We start from the raw sequence: 27,659 nt of genomic DNA, 5'->3' as shown, positions 1-27,659 counted from the left end.
TTACCTGATTTAACCCAACCACTAAAACACATTGGATTAGTTTGGCCATTTAAAATTTACTAAAAATTTCAAAATAAAGATTCAATATTCCTCTCAGGTTAATGCAATCATATTAGCCTGCATTATCTTTTTCTCTCAGGTTAATGCGTTAGCTTTAGCCTTTTTCCTGAAATCAGCATTTAACTATTTCTCATACATTAGCCATGTCTACTGAATGGAGGAAGTCAATGTAAAACAACATGCTAGTGATGCCCCACATGCTACTCACAGCATTCATGCTAACATTGCCATTCTGGTTAATTTCAGCTTATGCATTAATTTTTTATATTCTGAATGTTTCTACATTCTTTTGATTCTCCACAGGCTACTTTGTAATTTCTTAGCTAAGCTCAGCATTTAGGCTAATTTTTAGCATCAGAACGCTTGGTCCAAACCAATGGGCACTCTTTGGCAGTGCCTGGTTTAATTTCTTCCGTAATTTTCTAGTATATCATTATTGTACCTCCTTTTCCCTTTTTTCTCCCTCTATTCTTTTTTTTGTACAAGCGTTTAAATTATTTATTTATTTATTTATTTATTGCGCGGTAAAATTAAGTGTTTTGGCCTGAGGTGAGTGATCCATCATGAGCAGAGGGCCTGGCCCTAATGATGGCAGTTTTATTCACTCACCCACCATTTTTCTTGCTCTCTGAATCACACACACACACACACACACACACACACCCACACACACACCCACGCACACACACACACGCATACACATCTTCACAAAGAGAGGCCCTCTTGAATAATCGGTAAATGAACATAAACAGAAGCTTGTATTTTTATTCTTTCTGAAGCTCACTTCTTCTCATATCCAGGTCTGTCATGTGACCGCTGTGAGTTTGGATACTGGAACCTTTCCCACCCAGATGGCTGCATCCCATGTGACTGTGACCCCTTGGGTTCCCTCAGTTCATTTTGTGAGCCCAGTGGGGGGCAGTGCGAGTGTAAGCCTGGGGTGGGAGGCCAACGATGTGATTCATGCGGCACAGGCCTGCATGGCTTGAGACTAGAGGGATCCTGTGTCCCCTGCAACTGCTCACGTGACGGGACAGTGCCGGGGAGGAACTGTGATCCGAACACAGGCCAGTGTGTAAGGTATGTACAGATGGATCACAGTACATTAGCATAAAAATGAAAAAAGAATTATGGTTTCAAGTTCAAACTTTCAAGATTTATTGTAATAGATCTGATCCATCCAGAGGCATCTGTCTCAAATGTTTATTCCTTCCTTACTCATATTGAAAGTTACAAGGAATTTCATTTTGATGATAAAAATGCAAAATGTACTTTCTCAGATAATTGGAAAACTATCTAAAATTAACAAAAAAGGATTATGTCAGCTGACTCAAAAGTATGCAGTGCATTTCAGTATGACATAAAAAGTCATCAGCCTCTGGTTCTGCTGATATGAACATTGATACCATAGTCATTCAACATTGGTGTTTCTGGTACATGCGGCTGGTGCAACAGTATAATATTAGCATCTCCATACAGCAGAGCATGAAGTTCTGTTATATTTCTCTGCAAAAGGCTTTACTTAACCTCCATGGACCAACCTCAGCAGAAGACAGGGCTCCTCAAATCATCACTGTTAACAACTTCACACTGAACCTTAGACAGCCTGGATTCCATGTCTTCCTCAGGTCTCTGGGACATTGATTTAAAAATACAACAAAAAAATTAACACCAAACAACAGTCCAGGACTTATCACAACAAATCTTTGGGTTCCATTAGCTATAAAATTAAACATTTTTAAAAAAAATATTGAAATATATCAGCCTGTGAAATGAATCTCTGTAATGTATGAGTTTCTCATTTCAAATTGAATTACGAAAAAAAAAAAAACTGAGGATATTCTAACCTGATGAGGTGCACCTATCTTTTTTTTATATACCTGAATTCCTATTGCACACTTTTATATGACACACTGGCCGCCTTAAATAATGTAATGCACAAAAATCATGATTCTACACTCCTTGAAAGGATGATCTTCACCTCTGAATGGCACTTGCTTGGGAACAAATACTTTTATTCTTTTTCAGAGAGAATACCTTTATTTTGAATGACTTTTTGAGATTAGATTCTAATCATTCATACTACATGAAAAGCTGCATATGTAAGATTCATTGTTTATAATTTACAAAGAAATCAAGGACTAGGAGTTTTGGCCAAATGAAAGTTTAAAACTGACAACAAATTTGAAGCAATAAATCAGAGTAAAGGAAAACGCATTACATGTTCACATTTATGATCAGTATTATTTGGTCTTCACGTCATCGTTTTTCACCCCTAACATTACTTTTTTAGGAACATGTAGAGGGCCATCATTGTGATTCATGCCGTCATGGTTTCCACACCCTGGAGCAGCGCAACAGCCTGGGCTGCCTGCCGTGTGTGTGTGACAGTAGTGGAACCGTGCCAGACGGTGTGTGTGATATGAGGACCGGACAATGCCCCTGCAAGGAAGGAGTGGAGGGTGCCCACTGTACCAGCTGCGTTCAAAACTACTACAACAGAAGTTTAGACCTTGAGAGTAAGAAAATGATTCTGTCCAACCTTTATTATTGAAAATGTTTTAGTAGGTTTTTACCATGGAGGTTTCTGGTTGCTATATAGGTCTTTACCAGTCAAAGAGAAAAGAAAAGAGAAATAACACGACTTGTTTTTTATCTTTGTCAGAAGGTTTGTCTCAGGGCTGTGTGCCATGTATCTGTGACCCCAGGGGAACAGTGACGGGGTCAACCTGTGACAGCGCCACGGGGCAATGTGTTTGTATCCCATCACGACATGGAAAGGACTGCAGTAGCTGCCGACCCGGTAGGTTAAAATAACTGACTGACAGATGATAAATGGGTAAGCAAAAAGCTCCTAACAGGTTAAGGTTTCATTATGAAAGAGTTAAAGTTCTGTGTCAGAAATTACAAAAACAAAATGTTCCAGGTGTTTCTATTTGATATGTGTGTGAACATTTGTGATGGTTTTGAGACAAGATGTTCACATTAAATGCAGTCAGTGTTGTATGTTTACATTTATATTTTGATTATGCTCTCCCATAATGTTTTCACTTTCATATGTTTGAACAGTAATATTTAAAAAGTTATGTTGTTGCAGTGGCAGTTTATGGTCCACATTTAATAGGTACCACCTGCCTAAGTGGCTAACAGAATATTTAATGTATTTATCAGCTCACAGGCATTGAGAAAAGTTATCTCTGTTGATTTATGCTTTGAAATGTGGAGCTCTAATGTAGACTCTTTTATTTGTTCTGTGTTAAATTTTATTACAGATAAATGACAAACAACACATTTTAAATGGTTGCTTCAAACTGTATTAAGCTGCATTAAAAATCATGTATCCTTGTATTATTGTAAGACTTGTTCTGTTGCGTGATAATGTTTATATATATATATACATCTACATATATTTCCTTTTTTTTTTTTTCATTTATTTCTGTTTAGGCTTTTACCTCACTCCAGATCACAGTGTGTGCTTGGAGTGTGACTGCCATCCTATGGGAGCAATGCAGCTTAGTTGTGAGAGCCAGAATGGACAGTGTGTCTGCGCTCATCGCTCAGTAGGAGGAAGACGCTGTGACCAATGTCGTGAGATGTTCTTTGGATTTAACCCTGGTGTGGGAAGGTGGGTTTAACACAAACCCTCTCACACATTAAGAAACAAAGAGAAATGTTAATTGTATATCTATTAAGGTCTTCATCTTCACTTCAGTAGTAGTTGAATATAGGCTGCTTTGTTATGGTTGAACCTGCTCTACCACTGAGCTACCTGGTGCCACATCAGAAAGTCTTAGAAAGTTTTTTTTCCCCCAATTATATTTTTCTCCATTAAAGAAACTCATGGATTTATAGCTGTTCATAGAGTGCCTCCAGTTGCAGTCCCTATACAGAGACTTTGTAGAAAGGTGAGCAGACAGATGACTTACATGAGTTAAGAACTGCTTTGACCTTTGCTGCTCATGTTGCTACCTGCAGGCCATCTCACATACTCACACAGCTTAAAACATTCATCCACAAATAACTGTTCACTTTAGACACAGTATTAAACTCGTCCATACACACACACTCAACAAGGTGTCGTAGTAGATGGATTGACCACAAACTGTTTGACCAGTTGTCCACTCTGTGTGTGTACATAGGTATATTGATGCGCATTTTAGCTGACCTTGTCTGATAGCTTTAGTTTCTGGTGTGGCTTAATTAGAGATGACATCAGGCTGTGGCTGAGATCTCTCAGCTGTGAAGAAGGATGGAGATGGTTTAGTTTAAGATATGCGTCAGATTTAATTGATGATTTTTTTAAACCTGGAAAACAATTTTTCTACTACAAAAGAAAGCTAATTTAATGAAACATTTCACCACTTCAGCTTTGTGCATTATTATGCACACCGTTTTGCTAACACCTGTAAGTTTAAGTGTTTATACTTTTGCAAGACAATTTGTTTAAAATTCTATATAAAATTATAAGATATTAAAAAGAATTATAACATATTATTCTTCCTAGAAGAATAATAGTATAATGACCAAAGTCATTCTTTGCCAAAACTGATACATATATATATATATATATATATTTATTTATATATATATATATATATATATATATATATATATATATATATATATTTATATATATATATATATATATTTTTTTTTTTTTTTTTTTCTTCTTCTTTTATCTCATCTTTTGGCAATAAAGAGGTAGTGATGTTTTTTGCAAAAATCACTTTTGGCAAAAAAAATCACTTAGGCCATTACTACTACTTGGAAGGTGACAATATTCAATTTATTCTATGTATACCCTAAGTTTCATGTTGAAATGTGATTTAATGTACATTAATGGCTCTCCCTAATGGCATAAAAAACATAAAAACACAAACACTTCACTTTTAGGCTCATTGATAAAAGGAAGACTGGGTGCAATGTTGGTGTTTCTCCTTGGAAAAGGGAGTGAAGGTCGAGTCACTGTGGCACTTTCTGTATCAGCGTGTGTATCCGTGTTGGTGCACCAGTTGGCAGGACAAATTTGCGCCTCTTTACGAGGCTATGGCTTTTCACACAGCAATAAAGAAGGTGCATTGGTGTGTGCGCACATGTGTGTGTGTGTGTGTGTGAGAGAGAGAGACTTATAATATGTGAGTACAGTATGCAGGGAATAAAAACACACATCAATAATGTTTGTGTGTAGGTGACAGTAGCATGGTTTATACTGATTCAGTTTGCCACACTGGTGTGCTAAATGTTCTCCAACACACATACTGCACCACATGTTGGGGTGTGTTTGTAAAGGTGTAAGGTGGGTGGCCGTAAGCTCACCCACTGTCCTGGCCCTGCGGGGGTAACACCAAACCAGTGACCTAGACACAGACACCGTCAGACAAATACATGCAGTCACACAAATGGACACGCACTTTGGCGACTCTGATGGGGTATGAAGTTAATATCACAGCTATGGGGTGGGATAGATGGTGGTTAGGGTTTCCCTCACAGTGTTAAGGAGATGACCCGGCACTTCTCACTCTCAAGCACACACACACAGTAATCTTTAAACATTTACACATTCTTGAAGACACATTTAATAATGTATTTACTTTTTGTTTTTGGTTCCAGCACTCTTCCACATTTCTCTCACAGCATCTATAGAGGGGCTGTTTTAGAAACCCACAGTAACTAATCTGAAGTCCAACAAACATCACACAATGTTTAGATTCTTAAGTCAAAATTGTAATTCAGTTGAGGCTACTTATTTAACACCAAAAGTAAAGTATCTTAAAAGAAAATATACTTTAAAGACCCAGACTGAGGGACCATTTAGAGCTTCAGAAAACTTTTGCACTTGTTTTGAGTTTATTAGCTGATTAGGACATGACACCGTGAGTTTCCTGGATTTAACTTTTTCCCAGTATTCTAGTATTCTGAGACACTATGTTTTGGCTTTTAATTATCTTCAAGCCATAATCATCGACATTATTATAAATAAAGCAAGCATTGGTGACAGTGGAAAGGAACAGCACAGCAGTTATATAATTGCTGTTCATATAATTGTGAACACATTTGATTGATTTGGAGGTGGTAGAAATCTTTTGCACAATTCCCGTTCTATTGTTGTGTGTGAGTAGGTTGTTTGGACTTTTTCTATGGATTTGGATGTGGAGTGTTTTGGGAGAAAAAAAAGTTTTGTGTAAGCAATGTGACGTGTCAAAAACAACTGAGATGGTTTTAAGTTTTTGTTCATTCAGAAACCTTCCTTAACCTCATAAAATTCTGAGAAGAGTTCACTCAGGTACAAAGAACTGTTATCCTCAACCAAACACCATATGAGCCACTAAAGTTCACTAATTCCCTATTGCATGGGAGATATTTCCTCATACTACTGCTTCCCTTTTTTTCATAAATAGATGCCAGCCTTGTGCATGTGATCCAGAGGGCAGTGTCAATAGTTCATGCGATCCAGACACAGGAATGTGTGTGTGTAAGCCGCTGGTAACCGGAGACAAGTGTGATTCTTGCCAGCCTGGAGCAAGTCATTTTGATCCTGAGAACCCTTTTGGATGCAGCAAATGTGGGTACCATCAGTCTTTATTTTTATTAATACAGTTCACCAGTTTTTGGAATTAATAAAATTATTCAAGTCCTGTTTGTTTTTCTGGTTCCTTCTAATTTCGGTTTTGTTTCTTTGTACAGCTCCTTCGCAGCAGCCTTCACCAATTGGCTCAGTCCTTAGTTACTCATCAATCCATCTTTCCTGGCATCCACCTGATTCCCCAAATTCACACAGACTCAACTACACCCTCATGAGGGATGGACAGTCAGTTCATACCATCCAGAGACAGTTTCCTTTCAGTATGTACCAACACAGCTTTTCAAAGTTTTTATCCCTAATTTTTTTTGCATGGCATAAATACTGCTGTATTGTTTATTCTGACTTAATGTTTTTTTTTTTTTGTTTAGGCCTTGAATCATTTGTAGACGTTGGTTTGTTTCCCTTTACCAACTATTCCTATTGGCTCATCACAGCTAATGTAGCTGGTGAGACAATAAGTGCTTCAGCTTCGTACCAGACTTTAGGGGCTCCACCATCTGGAGAGGAGCTTCATTTAAACCTCCTTGGACGACCAGGTCCAACCAGTGCAAGCTTTAACTGGAGCACACCAAGAAATGATACAGGCCCAGTCGAAAGGTAATGACTCAGTATTTGAAGAAAGAGCACTTTAAATGAATGCTTTACAGCTTTTGTTGTTGCAGCCTATTTAATGTTTTGGGCATTTGAAGGATTACGATAGATTTTGAAGTTTTGTAATGAACAGAGGTGGAGAGTATCTAGTAGGCAAAAGGAAATGAGGCAAATGAGACTGGAAAAATATTGAACAAAAATGTGCTCATATTGTAAAGTTACTGTCTACATGTTTACTTTGTGTCTGTGCAGCTTAAATATTCTGGATTTAATTTGGCCACCATTGCACTTGCATTAAACAGAGTACCACCATATAATAATACAACTAAATGCAAAACTTGCTTATATCTTCTTTATTTGTGTTTTTTAGGTTTATAGTATCATCAGTGGAGTCATCTGATGAAGCAGAGCCAGTTATTCACTACATAGGTTTATCTACAGAGGCTGTGGCAAGCGGTTTAAAGGCCTTCACACAGTACTCTGTAACACTGGAGGTAGGTATGCCCAGGAACCATGTGCAATATTTTTACTTATTTAAATTTGGCCATAACTTTGCCGTTGTTTCTCCTAAGATTGAAATAAAGTTTTGTTCTAATCTCCAGGCCTGCTCTTCTGGGGGCTGCACATCTAGCCCTCCACTGTATTTTCTGACGGCCGCTGCACCACCACAGAACCAGTCTGCTCCCAACATCACTGCCCAGGACCTCGTACACTGCATGCTTCATGGGTGCCTCCGAGTCTGCCCAATGGTATATTTCCATGTGCATACACTCAGTCTATCTGTGTTTATGTTGTATTGAGTTCCTTTATTTTTTTCCACATAATACAGGACACCCCCAAACATTGTCTGTCAGTGCGAGCAACTGTAAAAAAAAATTTAATAAATAAATAAAAACCTACATATAAACATGTAATTTCAGGAAACACAAACACTTACCCAATAGGGATGTTTGCATTCTATGTTTACACTGAATAGGAACAACGTAACAGTGCACACAAACACATAAACTCCCACACACTCTCAACATACACACTGAACTGAGAGTGTCTTTGGTAAATCCAGAGAGCTTTGTAGTAGCTCTAAGGCTCAGTGTCAAACAAAGCTGTAAAACCTGAGTTTCTCCCTGTTTTCATCTCTTGTCTTTTTACTCTTATTGATCATTTCCCTCCCAACTGTGCCCTGAACTCACATTAGTTGTTGTTTTTCTTGTTGCACCTTTTTCTATTATTGTTTTAAAAACAAGTCGTCTCTCTTTTATTTCTCTCAGCCAAATTCAGGACTATTGTCTTTGTCAACCTTGAAATTTTACTAGTTAAGATGGTGTGCATGGAGAAAGAATCAAAGTAGCCTTTTTATTTTTTATCATCCAAGAATCTTAAGTATCTTCAAAAACTAGTACATGGTGATTTACAGGAAGGATCTGTGGTTAGCAGTCAGTTTTTGTAATAAAGTGTCCTCTGACTGAAGATTGTTGCTGTCTGACCGTCTTGTGACTTTCCAGGCATAGAAACAAAGAACAAATTTTTGGAAGCATAAAGTCATTATTACAAATGTTTCATATACTGATTTGATTTTCCTTTTTTCCTGACACAGGTATTATCACCAAGTATGAGCTCTTTCTCCGTGGACCGCTGGAGTCAAAGAACGTATCAGCAATTACCTCCGAGACAAGAGTTTTCTCCAGCTCTGGTTGGCTGGATCCAAGCGTCCTCCCAGAACAAAATCCAACCAAAAAGACTACATTGTCCCCTCCTGAAAGTAGTACCATTATAGAGGGTCTGCAGGCATTTTCAGCCTACCAACTAAGAGTTGTAAGCGTCAACAGTGCTGGAAATGTCACATCAGAATGGACCACAGCACACACCTTGGAGGGAGGTTTGTATCCACTGAAGATCAATGGACTCACTTTCTCTGTGTAGAGATAAAATAGACATGAAACATAATGATCAATTTCCATGTAGTATACAAAATTGTGGAAGGCACATACATTTGCAGCCTTTTTTTCAATTGTTATTTAGAAACCATGTTTCATAAATGGTTTTAAAAACATCCTCATTACAACTGCTAAGAGTTTCTTCACCTCAGCAGGTAAATCTACCAGCTAACTGTTAGTCCATTACTGATCTGAGTAATACTTTGGCATCAAGTTTGACCTTGTGATAATAGATGACTATGTATGGACTCTACAAGTTGGAAATATGTCCAAGCAGGAGTTCCTTTCTTGACAGGAGAAGGTCATGAACAATACCTGATTTGTGAGAAAGCACAGTGCAAGAAAATATTCCTGGACCAGATAAGAAATAAATTCTCCAATGTGAGCCTCTTCTTTACACCACATTAATGTAACAGCTCAGAAGGAAGCCAGACCATGAGAAATTTCCACTAGATAAGCATCAGTAGGTGTAAACTATGGAGAAGTCACCTGTTTACAAAATGAAATAAGGTAATAGTTAAGAAATTCAACAAAAAAAGGAAACAGGGGTAACTGACAGATTGATTGAAAAAAATGGGAAAGGGAAATAAAAAGTGCATGTGGGGAGAAGGGACTCATTAAGGTATTTGAATTTCAAAGAGATGATATGGCTCATTAAGACTAAATGATTGCCTCCAACATCACTCTCAGCTGTGTGTCTGGATAACAAGCATATGATAACATGATTTCAGATGTGAAATGTGTGCCAGGGTTTTAGCACATACATACGCAGGGTGGATGACAGAGATATGACAGTGGTTATGTTGACCATAAATCACATTTCATAGCATATTTCACAGTTTGATGCCATCAATGGTGAAATAAAGAATTTCCCTCTCTAATCTGTCGTGTAATTGTGGTTATCACAACCATAGAATTGCACACTTAAAACCACCAAGTTTACATAAGAATGATTTGTCCATGTTATCTTTGCTGAAATTGCTGATGTTGTATATATAATGAAATTAGTAAATTTTTAGTAAAACAAAAAGATAATGTGATGTCCTATTTAAACTATAAAATGCTGACAGAAAAAAATTAAGAGTCCCTGCACTGAACCCCATTGAAAACCTCCAAATATTGATTTGTGAACTATTCCTGAGTTAAAACATTAATACTGTTGTTTCTAAATGAATATGAACTTACTTTCTTTGCATTATTTGAGGTCATTATTTTGATCATTTCTCTTTTACTGCAAATAAATACTAAATTTTTGCTTGGCTTTTGTAGTCATATTATCAGTAGTTCATAGAATGTTAATTTCACTCTATCATATAATTATAAAACGTAAAATCAAATACTTTTAAGTGATCTCTCAATTTTTTCCAGAGCTGTACACTTCAAAGGTAGAGAATATGTTTGGTCTCTGTTTTTCTTGAGCTTTTTTGTTCTCTTCTTGTCCTGCTATGTTGCTGCAACTTATGGTTGAAATGTTATTGTGTCCATTTTCAGCCCCTGAGTTTGTTGCTCCTCCAGATGTGTCTGCACTGTCATCCTCCACCCTCAACGTAACATGGAACACTACTGAGGGCTACGGCATCATTGCGAGGGGACAAGTCACAGAGTACAGAGTCAACTTATTAACTGAGCAAACCACCAACCCCTATGCTCCTCCAGTCGTAAGCCAGGTGAGCTCTTCAATGAAAAATATCAGACAATATGGTTAAAACATGTCTGTTTTAGTCTAAAAGTAAAATAAACCCAAAACATTTATTTTCTGAATGGTTATTCTCTTATCTGTCACTATATATGATCTTTTGATTCTAAATATTTATCTTGTTTTCAGGTCTTGCATAGGATGGAAGCATCATCACAGCCTGTTCACATTGTGGAAGGACTGAAGCCTTACCACATTTACAACTTCACAGTCACACTGTGCACAAGAATGGGTTGTATTACGAGTCTGCCAAGCACGGGGCGGACTTTAGCAGCAGGTACAACAAAAAGATGCCTTAACACAAGCCTAATTATATTTTCTGATGCATACTTAAGGGTTAATTTCTTCCTACACTGACAAAGGAAGAGATGGGCTCTTAAAGGGTTATTATGTAAAATTAACTTTTTTGAGCTTTATTTCATGTTATAACATGATCCCCTCATAAAAAAAACACAACTGGAGTGCTGCTTTCATTTTGTCTGGAGTGCTGCTTTCATTTTGTCATTCATGTTTGAGGAATCTCCTGTGGCAGCCATTTGGGGGTGCCTTAACACTTGTTCTCACAAAGTGCTACATATTTCCTCCAAACTCCTCCTTGGAGCTGCAGTCTCCAGTTGATGCTTCTGCCTCACAGAGCTAACCTTCCCCACTCACCCCCTCCAGACTAGCGGCAGCAGCAATTAGAAAACACCTGGTAGGACTACAAGTACGTTGACTTTTTAGTACAAACTATTTCTCAGGCTCCTGACAGTTGTTAACGGTATCATGAGAAACATTGTTGTGATGATGTTTTGAAGGTGTAGAGCTTTAAATCAGTAGTATTCTTCTTTAACAACATTATTTCTACATATTTATTAACGCTGTCACTATTTTGTGGCAGAATAATATGAAATAGATCATTTGTAAAAACATCAAACTTTTTCACCTCATTGTAAGGATTTGAGTTTTTCTGTGTGTTTATTTAGGGTTCTGTCAGTTGAGTTTCCGTGTTGTCCTGTCTACCCTTGATTGATCCCAGCTGTGTCTAGTTCCCTTGATTACCCCCTGTGTATTTATACCCACCTGTGTTTCTTGTTCTCTGTTCAGGTCCTTGTCTAGACTGTCTAGTTGTCTCCTGTCTGCCATCTATTGATTACTGTTTACCAGTTGCTTACCAGAGACTAGCTCCTGGCTTTTGCTCCTCTGAGCTGCCTGGATTTTTGTCCATTTTTCATCATTAAACCATCATCACTACTCAATCACCTGGGTCCTCCACTTCATCCTCATCCTCAATCATGTCACTCCTCACACTTCAGATTGGACTAAAACAACCAACTGACTTGCAACGCTTTAAAATTTGATATCGTTTTATTAGACCAGTATGCCCCAGTTGATGTTTTTGGCTGAGTCTCCAGCTAACTCAGTTTTTAAACATTTAGTATTGTCAGAAATGTTTAGTGAATCCATTATCCAACAGTATGCAATTTTTGTTTGCTGTCACTAGCGAATCACTTAAGGATGTGTTAAAACAGAACTTTAAAGGCATATAATACCAGAGAAGCTTGCCAACTTCATGCAGACTGAGTTTGACTGAGGTGCAAACAAAAACACAAATACATAGCAGCTCAAAAAGTTAATATTGATATCGACAAAAGTATTTCATGTTATATAGTCATGATATCATGTAGTGTAACAAAGCTTCTCGTTGGCACACTCAAGAACATTAGGAAGAGCAGTCAGTCATTGCATGCTTGAGAGGTGACAGCATTGGTCATGCTAACCAGAGGGGATATTATGGTGCCAGCAGTAAAAACAATTTACTGTTAATTACAAAGAGAAAAATGTGGCATAGCACACACTTCCTGCTGGTCATGAATCAGAACACACAGAGTTAGAGAAACACACACACACACTTTGTCTCTCTGGTTCTTCTCTGTAGTTTAATGATCTGTACAGCATTTAGATGGTTCCAGAATCAATACAGATTGTTTTTAGTAACTTCATTAGATTGTTCATCAGATCTGCAACAATCCTCCACTTTTATGCAGTTTACATTTTATTTCTGGCTTTATTGGTCTTATTCACTGATAGCAAATAGCAGTGTGAGAACTTGGCCCCACAACACACATTTCCATCTGTTATTTTAGGATTTCTAAGCCTTCTGATTATGCGTTTATTATGCTCAAGTAAACACAATGGAGGCAAAAAAAAATGATGAAAGAAAATACTTGCTCAGTTCAACCTTTCAACACATGTTTAAGAACTACACTGCAAATATTTCTGTGTTGCTCCAGCAGTCATCCCTCATGTGTAGAGCAATGAAAGATGTCTTGCTTTGTAATTGGTCGGCTGTTTAAATGTATTTTTAATGGCTACATCTGTTGACACAGTGACGGTGTTTATTTCAAGTGATTTCCAAAGACTTCTCTTGACTGTAATACTGTACAATTCAATATGGCATATTGTACCCAGTTGACTCAGTCAATGTATTTTTAACAGCCACATCTGTTGCCACAGTTTTCTTTCATCTTACTCCAAAGATGTCCCTTGATTCCACTGTAAGAAATGATAATGGCATGCTGTTGGATAGAGTTTGCTTTCTTATTTGTTTCTATGTCCTTTATCATAATAGTTCATATACTATATGCTTCTTCTCTGGGTATTTTGGCATTGTTATAGCAGATGTTATGGTACCTTACACCTTTTTTATTTGAGCTATTTTAGCTCTTAAATTAAAGCCAAATCGTTGTGAAATTTATTTTAATTATTATATGAACAGTATCGGAATATGAAACTTTAAGTTGGTGTCAAAATATAATATTTAGGTTTCTATGTACAACTGTAAGTTGCTTGAAAGTTTTGTAATTTTAGCACTGTGAGATCTCCTGAAACAAAATCTTGTTCTGGTGAGATTTATCCTCTCATTGAGTTGTGTGTCTGGTAAGACGTACTCGAGCGTGCTGCAGATGCATTGATAAATGTCCCTTACATAAGCCTGGACCATTAGAGTCAGCTACCATCTGCTGTAAGTGAGGAGACGACATCTGTGAAACCGCTGGAATTACACCGAAGCACACGACTAAATGTTTGAGCACACATGGTGGCGGACATAATGAGACAAGGAAGGAGATCTCCGTCGATGTGTGTTGATGCATTTGCCATGGTTTCGATGGTGTGCGTCTCCCTGCAAAGTTATTGATCACATTGTAAAGTAAGTGGCTAATCAGGGACTGATTGTGATGTTTTATGTATCCTACATCCATAACTGCTTGTTCTACAAGACATACACACAGAGAGACATACACACATACACGCTTACGTTGTAACACCACTCAACAGAACAGGAACTTTATTGATTTATGCATAATTGGCCTGAGGCCCTTCCTGAGAAAAGAAATATGCAAGGCAAGGGATCACAATGTCAATAAGTGGTGTACTTATGTGCATGCTGTAGCCATCTGCTAAGAGCCTGTTAAGAAATGGCAGCCACTGTAAAAACAGGAAACACACCAACACGCCTGGACAATTGCTCATGGGAACCTTTTCATGATTTAACTGGTTCATTACCATGTTGACAACTAAAATTAAGCTTTCAGGTGAACAGTTGGCTTACTGCAGGTGTTTTAGTGAACTCATAGGAAGACAAGTGAGTTTCTTCGAAATGTCAATGCCAAAGTACTGAGGAAAATTTTAGTTGACCATCAAGAAAATATAATAGCATCATAAATGACTATATATATTCTTCCTTATTACAGTCAATAAGGAAGAAGAGTACCTTACTATAATGGCTTAAGCATTGACATGATGTACTCTACTTTTACATTTGAAAATATATTACAAATACAAAGGCAAAATTTAATCATTATATTTTATTTATGTTGACTTGTATAGTTTACTATAGAAAGTGACACTAAATGGTGGACAGGCTGCTTTCTCTAGTTTAATTTTGTCTGATATAGTTTTCATTTGTGTTGTGAAGAAACATGACCTGCATGACTATTGACTTCTTTTGCCTTGATGACCAACACTTTTGCATGGTTCTTGAATATGTGAGTTGGTGTGCTTGCTAAGGTTTCATTTGATCAAATCTTTAAGCCATAAGATTGGGGGTTTCACAAAAAATAATCCAGTAAGTGGCCTGTATTATCTAATAAAAACAGTTGGTTTTGATTCCTTAAAGCTGACCTTCATGTTCTACTTAAACACCAACTTCTTTTTATTAATATTGCGTAAAGAAAAACTGCTCTCTGCTGTTCTGAGCAAGTTGCCAGTTGCCACATCTATATTGTGTGATGCCATAGCTCCATATCAATGGACTGGTTTGCTATTGGTTTGCAGTAATTTATAGCTGGATGTGCCTGGATGAGGTGTCTAAAACGAGCTATCCACTTCCCTTTTAAGTGCTCTATTACCACTCACACCAACCATGGTCCACATGTGTCACACAGAGCTAATTTACTCTCACCACAGGCCATTTAAACAATTACTGAAACGAACACTGAAACACAGTGATGGAATGACACTTAATGTACACACATCTATCCCACCCCATACCAGTCCATGACATGACATGTTTCTCTCTTCATTATTCTACCCCTCTCCATATCAGTCAGTCTGAAGCTGATTTATTTATGATACGATAAAATTATGGCTTGTGTACTGCCCGCTATGTTTCAAAGGGACATTTAATTTAACATTTAAAGTGAAGGAGGAAAATTAAATGGATGTTTCATGCATGAAAACAGGATTTTTTTCAATGCTGGTCTATGCGATGGAAATAAAATCCATTTAAATATCATGACTAATTAAAATAGAATGGCAAACATTTTTGGTTAACTATGACAGCGAAGTTTGTCAGAATGTTTTTGAATTTAAGTAAAATTTTGCTGAAAAATGTTTCAGGGAGACAAACTCAATCATCTGAACAAAATGCTGTTTGATCTCACATTATTTCTTTTATTTATTTTTTTGTTACTTTTTATTTTCAATAGCCTTCTTTCACAAACATATGTCACATTTTGCATGTTATTAACATCTTTTTACACAGACCATTGTAGGCATTTAACCTACAATAAGTATCCAGGCTGCCTAATTCCAGCCCTGGCGCAAGTCATCTGGGGACTCTTGATGGAGGAAAAAAGCAAACGGAAATACATTTTGACCTCACATTATTAATGTAAAAATTGCATAATTTATTTTTTCTCCCACTTCTTTCTTCAGTGCCTACAGGACTGTCTTCACCCCGATTACGTCCTGTCAATGAAACCACCATTCAGATAGACTGGGATCCTCCAGTTCAACTTAATGGACCTCGGCCACTTTACCAGGTAAAATAACTGGCTCATGATTTTTGTTTCATGAATCTAAACAAAATATTTTCCCAAAAATCTTGGGAATGTTTTGGAGGGTTTTTTTGTCAGTGTAAAACTTAATATAGCACATTTTAGACAAATCACAATTCCTGTTTTGGGCACAATAAAATTACTAACAGTGACTAATATTTAAGTTTACAAAATTCTTTTTGCACAATATATTTTGTCAATACTGTTTTTACTATATTTTTCTCTTTTACAGGTGGAGAGAACAGACGTATCACTCTCTGACCCAAAAGAACCAGTTATTAGAGGAACTAGATTTCCAGGGAATGGTTATTACGAGTTTCCCACTGATACTCTTCCAAATAACGCTGACTTTACAGGTAAGGAATTATGTTTTTGCTACATCTTTAGTGAGATTTATTTTTATACTATCCAGTCTTAAGAGCTTTAGAAATCTTTCAGATGTGTTCATTTGTTCTGACACAGCACAAATCCACACATGCATTGGTTGAACAAAAATGTCATTTTTCTGCACTAATTGTCCTCAATTTGTCCCTTTGTGTTTCCTGTCTGGTTTTAAGTCTTAATGATAAAAAAAAACTAAAGGGGGGCTATAGACATTTTTGAACCTCCTATATTGTTTTAATGTAATTTTTTCATCAAAAATATACTTGATTCCTGGATGCATGTTTGAATTTCCTTTGGCAGCCACTCGGTGTGCAGAAGCGCTTGCTCTCACAGTGCTCCACCTATTTAACCTAAGCTTCTCCTTGGAGCTGCAATTCCCACATACTGCTCCACAAGACTAGTCGCAGCATGTTGGAAAGAGCAGGAGCTTCTTAAAGAGACCAAGGCCAGTTTCAAGATGTCAAATTATAAAGTCCAATTTATTTTCAGTCATTTTTGATACATACAGCATTTTTATGGCATCTAAAGTTACTTAACTGTGGTATAAAATGGTGCTGTGTGCCTTGAAAAATACAAAATATCAGCTCTTTAAAACTATTTTGGTGTTCTTCAGACTGCGAGTACAATTGGATACACATACATGTATTTTCATGTTCAGGTCTTTACACAGCAACTTCTGTCATACAGTAACATTCCTTTAGAATGACTTCCCCAGTCAATCTTAAAGGACAATTATCTTTCTGTTTACCAGCATCATTAGAGGGTTGAGCTGCACAGCCAAACATGTTCTGCTTCATCTGAGAACATCAGCCAGTCTGACGCTCATAATTAATGACTGCTGATACTAATCAGTAGGATTTGAGCATGCAAAGCTCTATGATGCCACTTGAGATTGCTTCCCTCTTTTGTACAAACCAAGTATCACCAGTTATATTTGTCTCTGCAAAGAGAGATATAAGACACATTTGAATGTTTATGTTATGTGATAACATTAAAACCCTGTTAAATGTCAAAAGTTGAAGTTGCATCTTTGGGCACCAAGACTCTGAAACCTAGTGAAAGTTGCTATTGATTTCACATAATCATTCTTAAAAATACAGATTTTTTTAATTAAAATACAAATTTTATTAAAAAATAATAAAATCTTTTAAAAAAAATTTTTTATTTAAAAATCTGTATTTTTCAGCAATCACCTGTAATATCTATATTAATTGTAAACATAATTTGCACTGTTTGTTAGTCATTTTAATAATTGTTTTATCCTAAAGAATCCAGGATTAAATTTAGATTTTTGTAGACATGTTGTTTTGTCTACTAGGAGTACATTTATTTTCTATTTTAGACACTAAATGAATATCCTGCCATGTTTTTCCACTTTACCCAGTTATCGTTCAGTACGCCTGGTTTAATCCCAGGTCAACAGATTACGTTTTTGATCTCTTCTGTGTCCTTATAGAACTAAGGTAAACAGTTTCTTTGAACACTGCCAACAAACTGATGATGATTTTTGTTATTGAGACATGCTTCTTTGCCCCCTCCAGTCTCCTCCTTCATAAAGGGTAATGGATCAGACAATCACTTTCAGACCGGATCTATTCTGGACCATCAATGTGTCGGCAGTCCTCAAACCGTCGCCCTTTTACAACCGTCAATACTAATAGCATCATCTGCAGACAATTATTCCCATAGAAGCGCACGGAAGAGCGAACAAATCAAAGCCAAATTGGATTATGAATGTAATGCAGTGTAATGCCCCCTTGAGAGTCAATTGATCACAGAGGAGAGACTTGTCAATCGTTGATATCTCGTGGAAACCTTGTAACTCCAGCAATGATAACTATACAACGGTAACTTTTTTATAATCACTAAATTGCTGTAGTTTGGTGTCTTTTGCTTTGACCTTTTGTTATGTTATTAATCTTTGCAAGTTAAGCTTTTTTAAATTAATTTTTCTAATTTAATTACACTCTTTTAAGCCTTGAAGAAACAGCTCCATCAGTAGCATTGGTCCCTTGGAATTTTTTTGTAAAAAAATCTCAACTTTTCTCTGTCAACATTGTCCCGTTTCCCATGGCTGTTACTCATTTGTTGTTTCTACCGTCCTTCATGCAGGCAGTTTTACTTCCAAAACATGTTGAGGATTCATCCTTGAGCAGGGTCAATATTGGGCACGGTAAATCCTATTTAAAGTAAAACATATTCTACCATTTGAAATTTAATCATATTTACCCTTTCACCTGTTGCTTAATGGTCACTTTGGTAAAATTATTTTTGGTCAAACAGGTTATTTTCCATGTGCAATTACTGCGATCAGAGTGCATGTTTCCATAAATTAAACCCCCTTCACTTATGTTTGAAGATGTTTTTAGTGCCTAAAAAGGTACTTGAGGTCAACATTGGCCACACTGAATCTTACTTTAGATGAAACAGAACAGTATGTAATCATGCTGTGATATGAATAACCTCTGAGTGCCCGTTTCCATAAATGCCTGTTAGTTCATTCATCTTACCTATTTATACTCCTGCTGTATGACTTCCTGCTCTTCATGGATGCATTTGAATTAACGACCTTGTGTGTCTCAGTTAGGAGTGACATATGTTGTTCTTTGTAAAATAATGTATTTAAATAGAAATGGATCTCTGTCTTCCTCTTTGTAATTCTTCACATTTTAGGGATGAAGTGGGTTAATTGGAATGGAGAAGATGTCCTGCTTATATTTTTTTGCTAATCCAGATGTATTTCCTCAATCAGCAGTTAATGAAGTTAGATGAAACATTACGCAAATACTTTAGAAAAAAAAGAAAAAATAAATAAATGCAAGAACAAATCGGCTTGGATAATTTCCAGACACCTCTAATACAGCGCACTGTACTGCAGCAAGTGAGCAGGAAAGAGGGAAATGTTAAATGATACAAATTATTTTTCCTTAATTAATATGATTGATTGCTATGCACTGACGTTGAGAGGAGAGGGGGAGAAATGTGTGAAGGGAAAGTTTGCACAGACATCATTAGTTTTTCCCCATTTAAAGATTAATCAGAAGAGGCTGGGCTCTTTAATTCTGTCATTTGTATATTTAATGGGCTGCTGCAGAATCTATGGGTGTAATTAGCTAGCTGCCGCGCTCTCATTAATACGCCAGGCTCTGATTAATGCCAGCAGAGAGCTAACATGACTGGAGTTATTCAGGTTATGTTGTGTAGATGATTACACACAACCTCCGCTGTTTACTAAGACAGAGCGAGGAGAAACAATGGACATGAAACAATATGAACTAATAAATAAAACTCTAAATTGCAAATTGGTCAATATTTCGACGACTTAATGTTACAAATCACACTTATGACAAAAAAAACTATGTTCCTCATAGGCAACACTAAAGCTGAACTCCATCTTGGATAATAGTTGTATAACTTTCTTAATTAAAATTGAATTGAAGTGTGAATATTATCCCTTATAGATTTGTAAGTTGTTCACACACAAAAGAAACTGATTATGTTTATGCACTGCGTTTGTATGCATGAGTGTTTGTATGTTTGTGAGAAGCTTTTTTGATTGTACTGTATGTGCAACACAGTCACCTGTCATGGTGCTTGCTCAGGTTTGTCTGCTGATGGCTCCAAAGTGGTTGTCAGTGTGAAGTAGCACAAGTCCTGTGGGAAAATCTGAAGGAAGTCATGCTGAGCATGAGCAGTGTCGCTAGATGCTGAACATTTGACATGCTTGGACAACATCTTGTCTAGCACAGAGAATCATGCAGGGACCAAAAACACACACTTTTTTATCTTTGACATGTTTTTATTCTGATCAAATACATACAAATATGTAGCGGTGTAATTTTCCCTTCAGTTTTCTTCAGTTTTTGCCTTTTCCCAGACTTGAACACTTCAGACTGTTTAACTTTTTTTTTATCAACAAACAAAAAGAATCAGAGGAAATGCATAATATAGTTCTAAAGTGATAATTTAACTTCATTCCTTCATTTTCTAGGCCTGCTTCTTTCTGCTATGGCATATGGGGAATGACAGTCCATGTGAGGATGCATCAATTTTATATATACATAAATTGGTAGTAAGGTCTTTTGATGCAAATAAAGCTAACTGAATATTTTAAGGCATCCTAAAACTCTCCATGAAATCAAATTAAATTACTCTTTTACCTGTCTTACTGCCACCTTTATGCCTGAATATTAGACATGTTTTACTATCCTAAAATATTTCAGTGTAGCTGGTACAGTATTTTTCTGTCAACCATGCCTTATAGCTTCTGCTAAAATCTTTTTCCAAAGGTTTTGCTAGATTTAGATTGTATCCAGGCATCCTAGGTGCCTTCTTTTTATTGGTGCAATTGATGTATTATAGTAAGTTTTAGGATGGGTATATCTCTATGCAGCTGCAGAAGATTAAAGATCTTTCTCTTGCTGCTAAAGGCCGGGGAATACGTCACATGTTCAGAACCGTTTTTGTCGAAATTGTTGTCTGTATTCGTCTTCCTTTTAAGTAAAGGCCAAGATCATGGCATCTGTATTTTCCTAATATTTTCAGATGATGTAATACTTATAAAACAGGATTTACTTAAACAAAGCATGAGTCTCAAAATGTTTTGATGGTGATTGCAGATGAACAGTTTGATTTTCAGCACAGTTTTAGACTTCCTTTCGCCTGTAGTTTGGCTGTCATGATGGCTTCTTTAGAGCAACAGATGGAAGAAAAAGTGGGGAAAGTGAAATGCAAAGATAGTATAATCTCCCTTTGTATTTATGAAAACCAAGCAGGGTCATTTATTCATTTATATTCATTTATTTATTCATAATAGCAATTTCTGACCATTTTTGTCTGTTTTATTGAAAATATCTTGAAATCTGTATGGGCTACCACATTCTGAACTGCAGATTAGTTTCATCTGAACAATTAGAATATACCATTACTTTCAAAAAGGGGAAATTTATGTCTGCCTTATTTGTCCATCCTGTGATACAGTGAATTTTGTTATCAACCTGGTTTTGATCACATTGAATTGATCTTAAAAACTGTAACAATGTCATTTGTTTTTTTTAACTGAAAATTATACTTGAACTGCTCTGAGCACTGCTGTAAATTTATTTAATAAATTCCACATGCACACTTGTTTTAATTAAGAAAGATTTGAGTCAGCTGGTTCCTCTTTGGATTATTTATCATCAAGAATCAAGGCGGTCTTACTTGCTCACTCATGGACCTGTTCTGGGCTGGAAAAGGCAACGTATTGAAAGTCACACCCAGTTTTATACAACACAAAAACGGTTGTCAACAGTCTTACAATCGTGGGTAAGTTCATAGCATGATATAGTTGTTTTTTTTTTGTCCTAGCTGGATGCAACACAGATGCATTATATACAATCCATTACATAATTGGTCCATGTCCCGTATATAGATGCTCCACTGGTGCACTTCATTACCAATTTATATTATCCGGACAGTGTTCTGAACAATATGCACAGAGAGAACGATTCTCGCTACATGTGAGAGTAAGAATAGATACTTTATCTGCTGAATGCCCTATCCTGTCAGATTTGACCCACCTTGCTTTGTTTATCTAAAACACAGGGTCACAGCTAAGGTTTCACATATTTCTTTTCCCTGAAACTGGCAATTAGAAAAGTATTCATGTCCCTCTCACATTTGTCGGGATCTCCCTCTGAATTACAATTTTACGACCTCAATGATCCAGCCTTTCGCGCACATTAAATGTGTGAACAAAATGAATCCACAGGTCATGAACAAATTAAAACTCCACTGTGATCAAGTAGAATCCATTGTATAAAATGTTAAATTTACAAAATTTAAATTTTAAAATAGCATTTTAACAGTCACATTGACTCATAGTACTAACTTAATCATTCATTTGATTAGCAACAATACGTTATGTCCGTCAAGAATTTAATTCAGTGTGAGTCCATTGGCTCCGATGTTTAAGAAATCACCCAATCACAACATTAAAAGATCTTCACTGTGAGGTTCTATTTAGGTCTTTCAAATCATCCCATGAAAACCAATGTCTGATTTAGTAATTTAAAAAAAAAATTATGATCCTTTCAGATGAAAACAAAGACATTGTGCGGTGAAATCGACAAACTTTCCATAGCTCCCAGCCATCTGTTTAATACTTGTTGTAACTTTTGTTGTTCATCTTTCATCCATTTGGCGACTTCCATGTTTTGTCATTTGTATTCCAAGGGACACATCAGAAGTTCTCTTACGTACTAATTTAGTATAAAAGTAAGGTCTCATTCCTCAGTTTGTAGCTATAGCTCCGAGTGACCGCCATCTTTGGTAAAACCGCAGTGGCACAGCTAATGGCATCTGCACATGGCCATTAGTACGGGCAGCATTTTGCTTCTTCAGTACACAGACAGAAAAGCCTCACTTAACATGTATATCGCCAATTTACTAGTAAACCAGTTAAACCAGAGTTTTAGTCTGCATATTGGTATTGACTAGCATTTAAACGTCCAAAGGTAAGGGAAGTTCGTACCAGAACTAGAAGAGAGTGTATTTGAATACAGGATAGAATTGAAGATGCCCAAAGGTAAGCTCATTCAGAAGAGGGAGAAGGTACAGGAAAAGGAGAATGGAAAGGTCACAAGAAAGATGAGTAAGGTTAAAAGCAAAGGGATGAAAGATGGGAAAGATTGAAAGATCAGGAAGGTGTGATGGAGAGAGAGACGGTTAAAGGGGGGTAATGTAATGTCAAGTATCTGTCATGACTTCACTCTTCTCTGTTGTGACAAGGTCATGAATGTAAATGACACATATCTTCTTAAAGTACAGAACGTAAGTTCAATGCAAAAAAAAAAAAGTATTACCATGTATGTATTTCTGAACATAGATTGCAACTTAAATAGCTTTTTTTATTTTAGGGAGCTTATATTTTATAATTGTAGAAAGAAAATAATGTTTACCCAATTTATGTCTATCTTATGCCAAATATGTAAAATCTTGTATTTAATATTCTACACTTAAGCTGGTGTATGATCAATTAGGAGAAAATAAAAGTCTGTCGTAAGTTATTTCATATATATTTTATGTATGTTACTACACAAGCTGAGTCTTAATACAAAAGTATAAAACAAATTAGGACAAAAACTGAGTTTGTAACATTTCAGTAGCATAGTTATGTGACATGAGTGTGATGTTTACTGTGAGAAAACTCTGGAAAGTTGATAGGTTTTCTGTCAAATTGTGCGCGTCATGAAATTGGGTGAAAATGAGCAATGTCGAGCTCTTCTTTCCATTTTAAATCAAATTACACTCCTCATCTGTTTAACCTGAAACTGATTTAATTTAATTCCTTAAATGATCCTGCTTGTTGTTCTTTATGGAAACCCACACAAAGAAGTGCTTTGTCTGTGACGTTATATGGACCAAATAGTGAATTAGGATCCAAACTCTGATCCACTATAACATGACAAGACAGAAGGCCTGATGACTTACTTGGTTAATGTCTATCATTAAGACATATTAGCTTCCCACACTGCAGAAGCTTTATAAAGGTCACACCATATTTTAGAATCAATGATTGCACAAGCCAAACATTGATGCAAATTTTGATTCTCTACACATGGCTCAGAAATAACGTCTTTAAATCTCGTAACATCTTTTAGCATACATTTAGATGCATACTTCCATGGTCTTGTATAACTTTGGATCCTAAATGATTCTGCTTCTGGTAAAAATAAAGTTATTTTCCTACTTAAGGTTGTTAAATATGGAAATAGCCTTCCTTATTTCCCTATTTATCAGTTCCCCTTCTGCAGTTTCACTCACATTTGAGTCTGTGCATAATATTAACTCTTTTTTGATCTTATAATGTACACAGGGAAGACGCTTCAGGAGATAAAAGAAAGAGATCACAAGTGAGAGATGGTATAAGTGTGAAAGTAGATCTGTCTAAGACTAGTTTCCTCATGTGTATTTTGGGGGTAGGATTATCTCAGATAGCTGTTTTACAGTGAAAATAGACACTAGAGCTTTTCTTTTTAAACATGTCTTTTTTTTTACTTTAAATGGAGTAGCGCATTGTGCAAAGGCATCGAGTCCAACTTTATTACTTAAATTTTTGCACTCTGGAATTTACAATGTCATAAAAACAATTCAGTAATCCATACCATGGTAATTATCTGTTTAATAAATTGTGTATGCTTTACAACCTTTTTCCCTTGATTACTAGTTTCCTCTCCAAAGCTTTTAAAATTTTAGGAAATCCTTCAGAGGGAGAATGTAAAATTATCTACATGTGGGTTTTTCATGCTAATTTCAACGTTGAATTTAAAACACCTTCACAGCCACAACTCAAATCGAAGTACCTTAAGCAGAACCTGGGGCCGCATCATTATGCTGTCATTACAGTAATTATTTTATTGTCTTAACAATTTTCTTGTTGTCTAAGTATTAAAGATTTCATGTATGAAAATGTGTGTTTTTTGGGGTCTTTTTTTAGTCTTTCTATCATCTTGTTTCTGATTAAATTTTGCATTAGGTGTTAAGCTGAGTTTCAAGACTTGGTCCCCAGATGGCCTCCTGCTGTCTGCCTTCTCTCCAGGACATCAGGAGGAGTTTTTGGCCATCCAGATCAAAAACGGACGCCCATACTTTTTGTTTGATCCTCAGGTACCATATCGTCCTTTTTTATCATCATTAAATCAATAATTAAAATACATAAGCAGATGTATTTAAAATATGTATAGGAATAGTGAGGCACAGCTGGTTGTACTGTTGCCTTGAGTCAAGAAGGCCATGGCTTTACATCATAGTGTAGGGTCTTTTTCATGTTCTCCCTGTGAATGTGCAGGCTCTTTCTGGGTACTCCTCCTGAATTTATTGATCTCTCTAAATTTCTGTTAAGTGTGTATCTGTTGTACAGTTTTACTGAGATATAAATCTAATACTATATGCAGGTAACAAGCGCCTCAATACCTCTAAAACAACGTTCACGTCAAACTCAGTTGTAATAAATAGTCAACAGTCTCACATTTAATTAAAGTATTTATTATTGCCTAAAGACATCATTAGAGTAGTTAAGGTTTAATGCCAGAATCTGGTAAAAATATAATCTTTTACAAATTTTCATTTTTTCTATAAATATTTTTATGAAAATTTTCAGAAAAATTTTCATAAAATATTTCTGAAAATTTGTTCTTTTGTATGTCTATTTTCTTCCTCCTAATTTTCTAACTCCACCTATTTTGTTTTACTCTTGTCTAATCTGCTCTTCGCTCTACATGTTTTTCTTTCTTTCTCTTCCACCACCTCCTCTTATTTTTCTCTCTTACTGGCTCTCATCTAGTAAATGTGATCTGTAGCCCCTCATTGGTTTCTGTCAGGGAGACAGGGAGAGGGGAAAACTTTGAAAGTGTGTCAACGTTTGAATTGGACTGCAATTAACTCATTCCCTGCAGTCACCATGCGTGAATACCAATTGCAAACTAATTAAGCTTTTCACCCTGGCACTTACACACACAGACAAATGCACACCCACCAACACACACTTGCATACATGCAGATCACCGTTTTCCTAATCCATCTGTAGAGCTACTTGTAGAAGGGTTAAGAGTCAGTCACTTTGATGATGAAAGTGATAGTGAGAGATGATTACACATAGATTCACAAGGCCACTTACTGATGGCACAAGCCCACACTTGCACAGACATGCATCCAGATTGGTTCCCAAGCAGTGTCACTTTTTAATATAAGTTAGCAAAATGTTTTTATCAGTAGGTAAATATGTAATGTTGGGGTGTGTATGGTTGTATTGCAAGATGTCTGTGTGTTTTCTCCAGCTGGGTTGATTCCTTTGTTTAGGTTAGTTTGGGGTAATTAACAGTAGGAGTGGTGTCATGGCTTATTAGTGTTCCCCTAGATACATATAGCTGGGCCCATTACTTCCCCCTATTAGCTTGTTGAGCTAGCCTAATGGGATTAGCAGTGCAGGGGGGTAATTTAGCATGACACAGGGAAGTGATATGTTCATAAATAAGTGTATGTGTGTGCTGCCACACACATACATATGTAAAAGCACAGGAACGCACAAAAATTACCTTTCCCTTGTCAGAGATAAACCAGTGTGCTAGAGTAGAGATTTGTGTCAAATGATGGAAAAGTCTTGAAACAGATATAAAAAATATATTGCTTTGAAGTGCCTTTGCACTGTACCGGTGCACTGAACAAAATTATTAGCTGGCTTTTGTTTAAAAAAAAAAAAAAAACTTGAAAAAAATTGCTTAGAATTTACAAATGTTGGGAGGTTGTTGGAAATTTAGCATAAAATTCTCCCATGCTGCATGAAGCAAGATATTTGAGGAATTGTGTTAAAATCCACAAGTGTCTTCATTTAGCTCAAATGTTGTGAATTAATCAATCAACACATCATCATCTAGACTTTCCCAGATTGTTTAAAGGTAGGTAGAGTAATTTTAGTTCATTCAAACTCCTGAATACTTGTCAGCAGATTTCTATTGAATGTAGAAATCAAAAAGTATTCCAAAGTTGCACTCAGTGCGAAAGAAATTTGTATTTTGTATAATGTATGTGAAAATCTGGTTTTGCTGTGTGTACTATCAAGGACAAAACAGCATGAAAAGCCACAGGAGTGGTGTTTTCGTTTAAAATGCTTTGTGTGGCCACGAGTTTATGGACTCGTGCTTTATAATTAAGAGATTGATACCAGGGCATCCGATAGGAAACACACATATCAGTCAAGTGCTGTAGCACTCAGAATGACACCATATCACGGCTGGGTTTTCCTAAATTGCTGTGTGTTTTCTCCAGCTATTTACTCAAAACGCAGATAATGTCCTCCACTGATAGTATACATTGCCTAACAAATTGAAAATGACTGGCAAGGTTTTCTATTGCGGTTCTTCCCAGTAAAACCACCCATCAAACCTTGGTGTATTGAACAAAACCACTTGAGTGGCAGTTATACTCTAAATGTCTTGCTCAAGGGCACTTTAACAGACGTTTCTGGGAGGTTTGAGTGTATAATTTCACAGCTAGTAGTTCCCAGTCAAGTAATTAAACAAGTGTTTCTGTACATTTGTGAGAGGTGAGCA

At 36.5% G+C, this 27,659-nt stretch overlaps 1 protein-coding gene across 1 annotated transcript in view; it reads left to right on the top strand.

Annotated features, from left to right (window-relative positions):
• The window catches only part of ush2a (Usher syndrome 2A (autosomal recessive, mild)), a 182,954-nt gene that overhangs the window by 39,069 nt on the left and 116,226 nt on the right, over positions 1–27,659 (top strand). The window contains 16 exon segments of the mRNA XM_055036528.1: positions 861–1,144; positions 2,354–2,579; positions 2,726–2,863; positions 3,505–3,685; positions 6,459–6,622; positions 6,745–6,903; positions 7,012–7,240; positions 7,605–7,728; positions 7,837–7,930; positions 7,933–7,983; positions 8,829–9,110; positions 10,660–10,835; positions 10,994–11,141; positions 16,064–16,170; positions 16,418–16,541; positions 25,088–25,218. Of these exon segments, the coding sequence (XP_054892503.1) occupies positions 861–1,144; positions 2,354–2,579; positions 2,726–2,863; positions 3,505–3,685; positions 6,459–6,622; positions 6,745–6,903; positions 7,012–7,240; positions 7,605–7,728; positions 7,837–7,930; positions 7,933–7,983; positions 8,829–9,110; positions 10,660–10,835; positions 10,994–11,141; positions 16,064–16,170; positions 16,418–16,541; positions 25,088–25,218 (2,618 nt within the window).

Source organism: Poeciliopsis prolifica, unplaced genomic scaffold (genome assembly GCF_027474105.1).
Source record: "Poeciliopsis prolifica strain line A6 unplaced genomic scaffold, Auburn_PproV2 SCAFFOLD011, whole genome shotgun sequence".
NCBI classification, from domain to species: Eukaryota; Metazoa; Chordata; class Actinopteri; order Cyprinodontiformes; family Poeciliidae; genus Poeciliopsis; species Poeciliopsis prolifica.
Note: the sequence above shows the minus strand (reverse complement) of the source record. Positions and strands in the feature narration are given on the sequence as shown.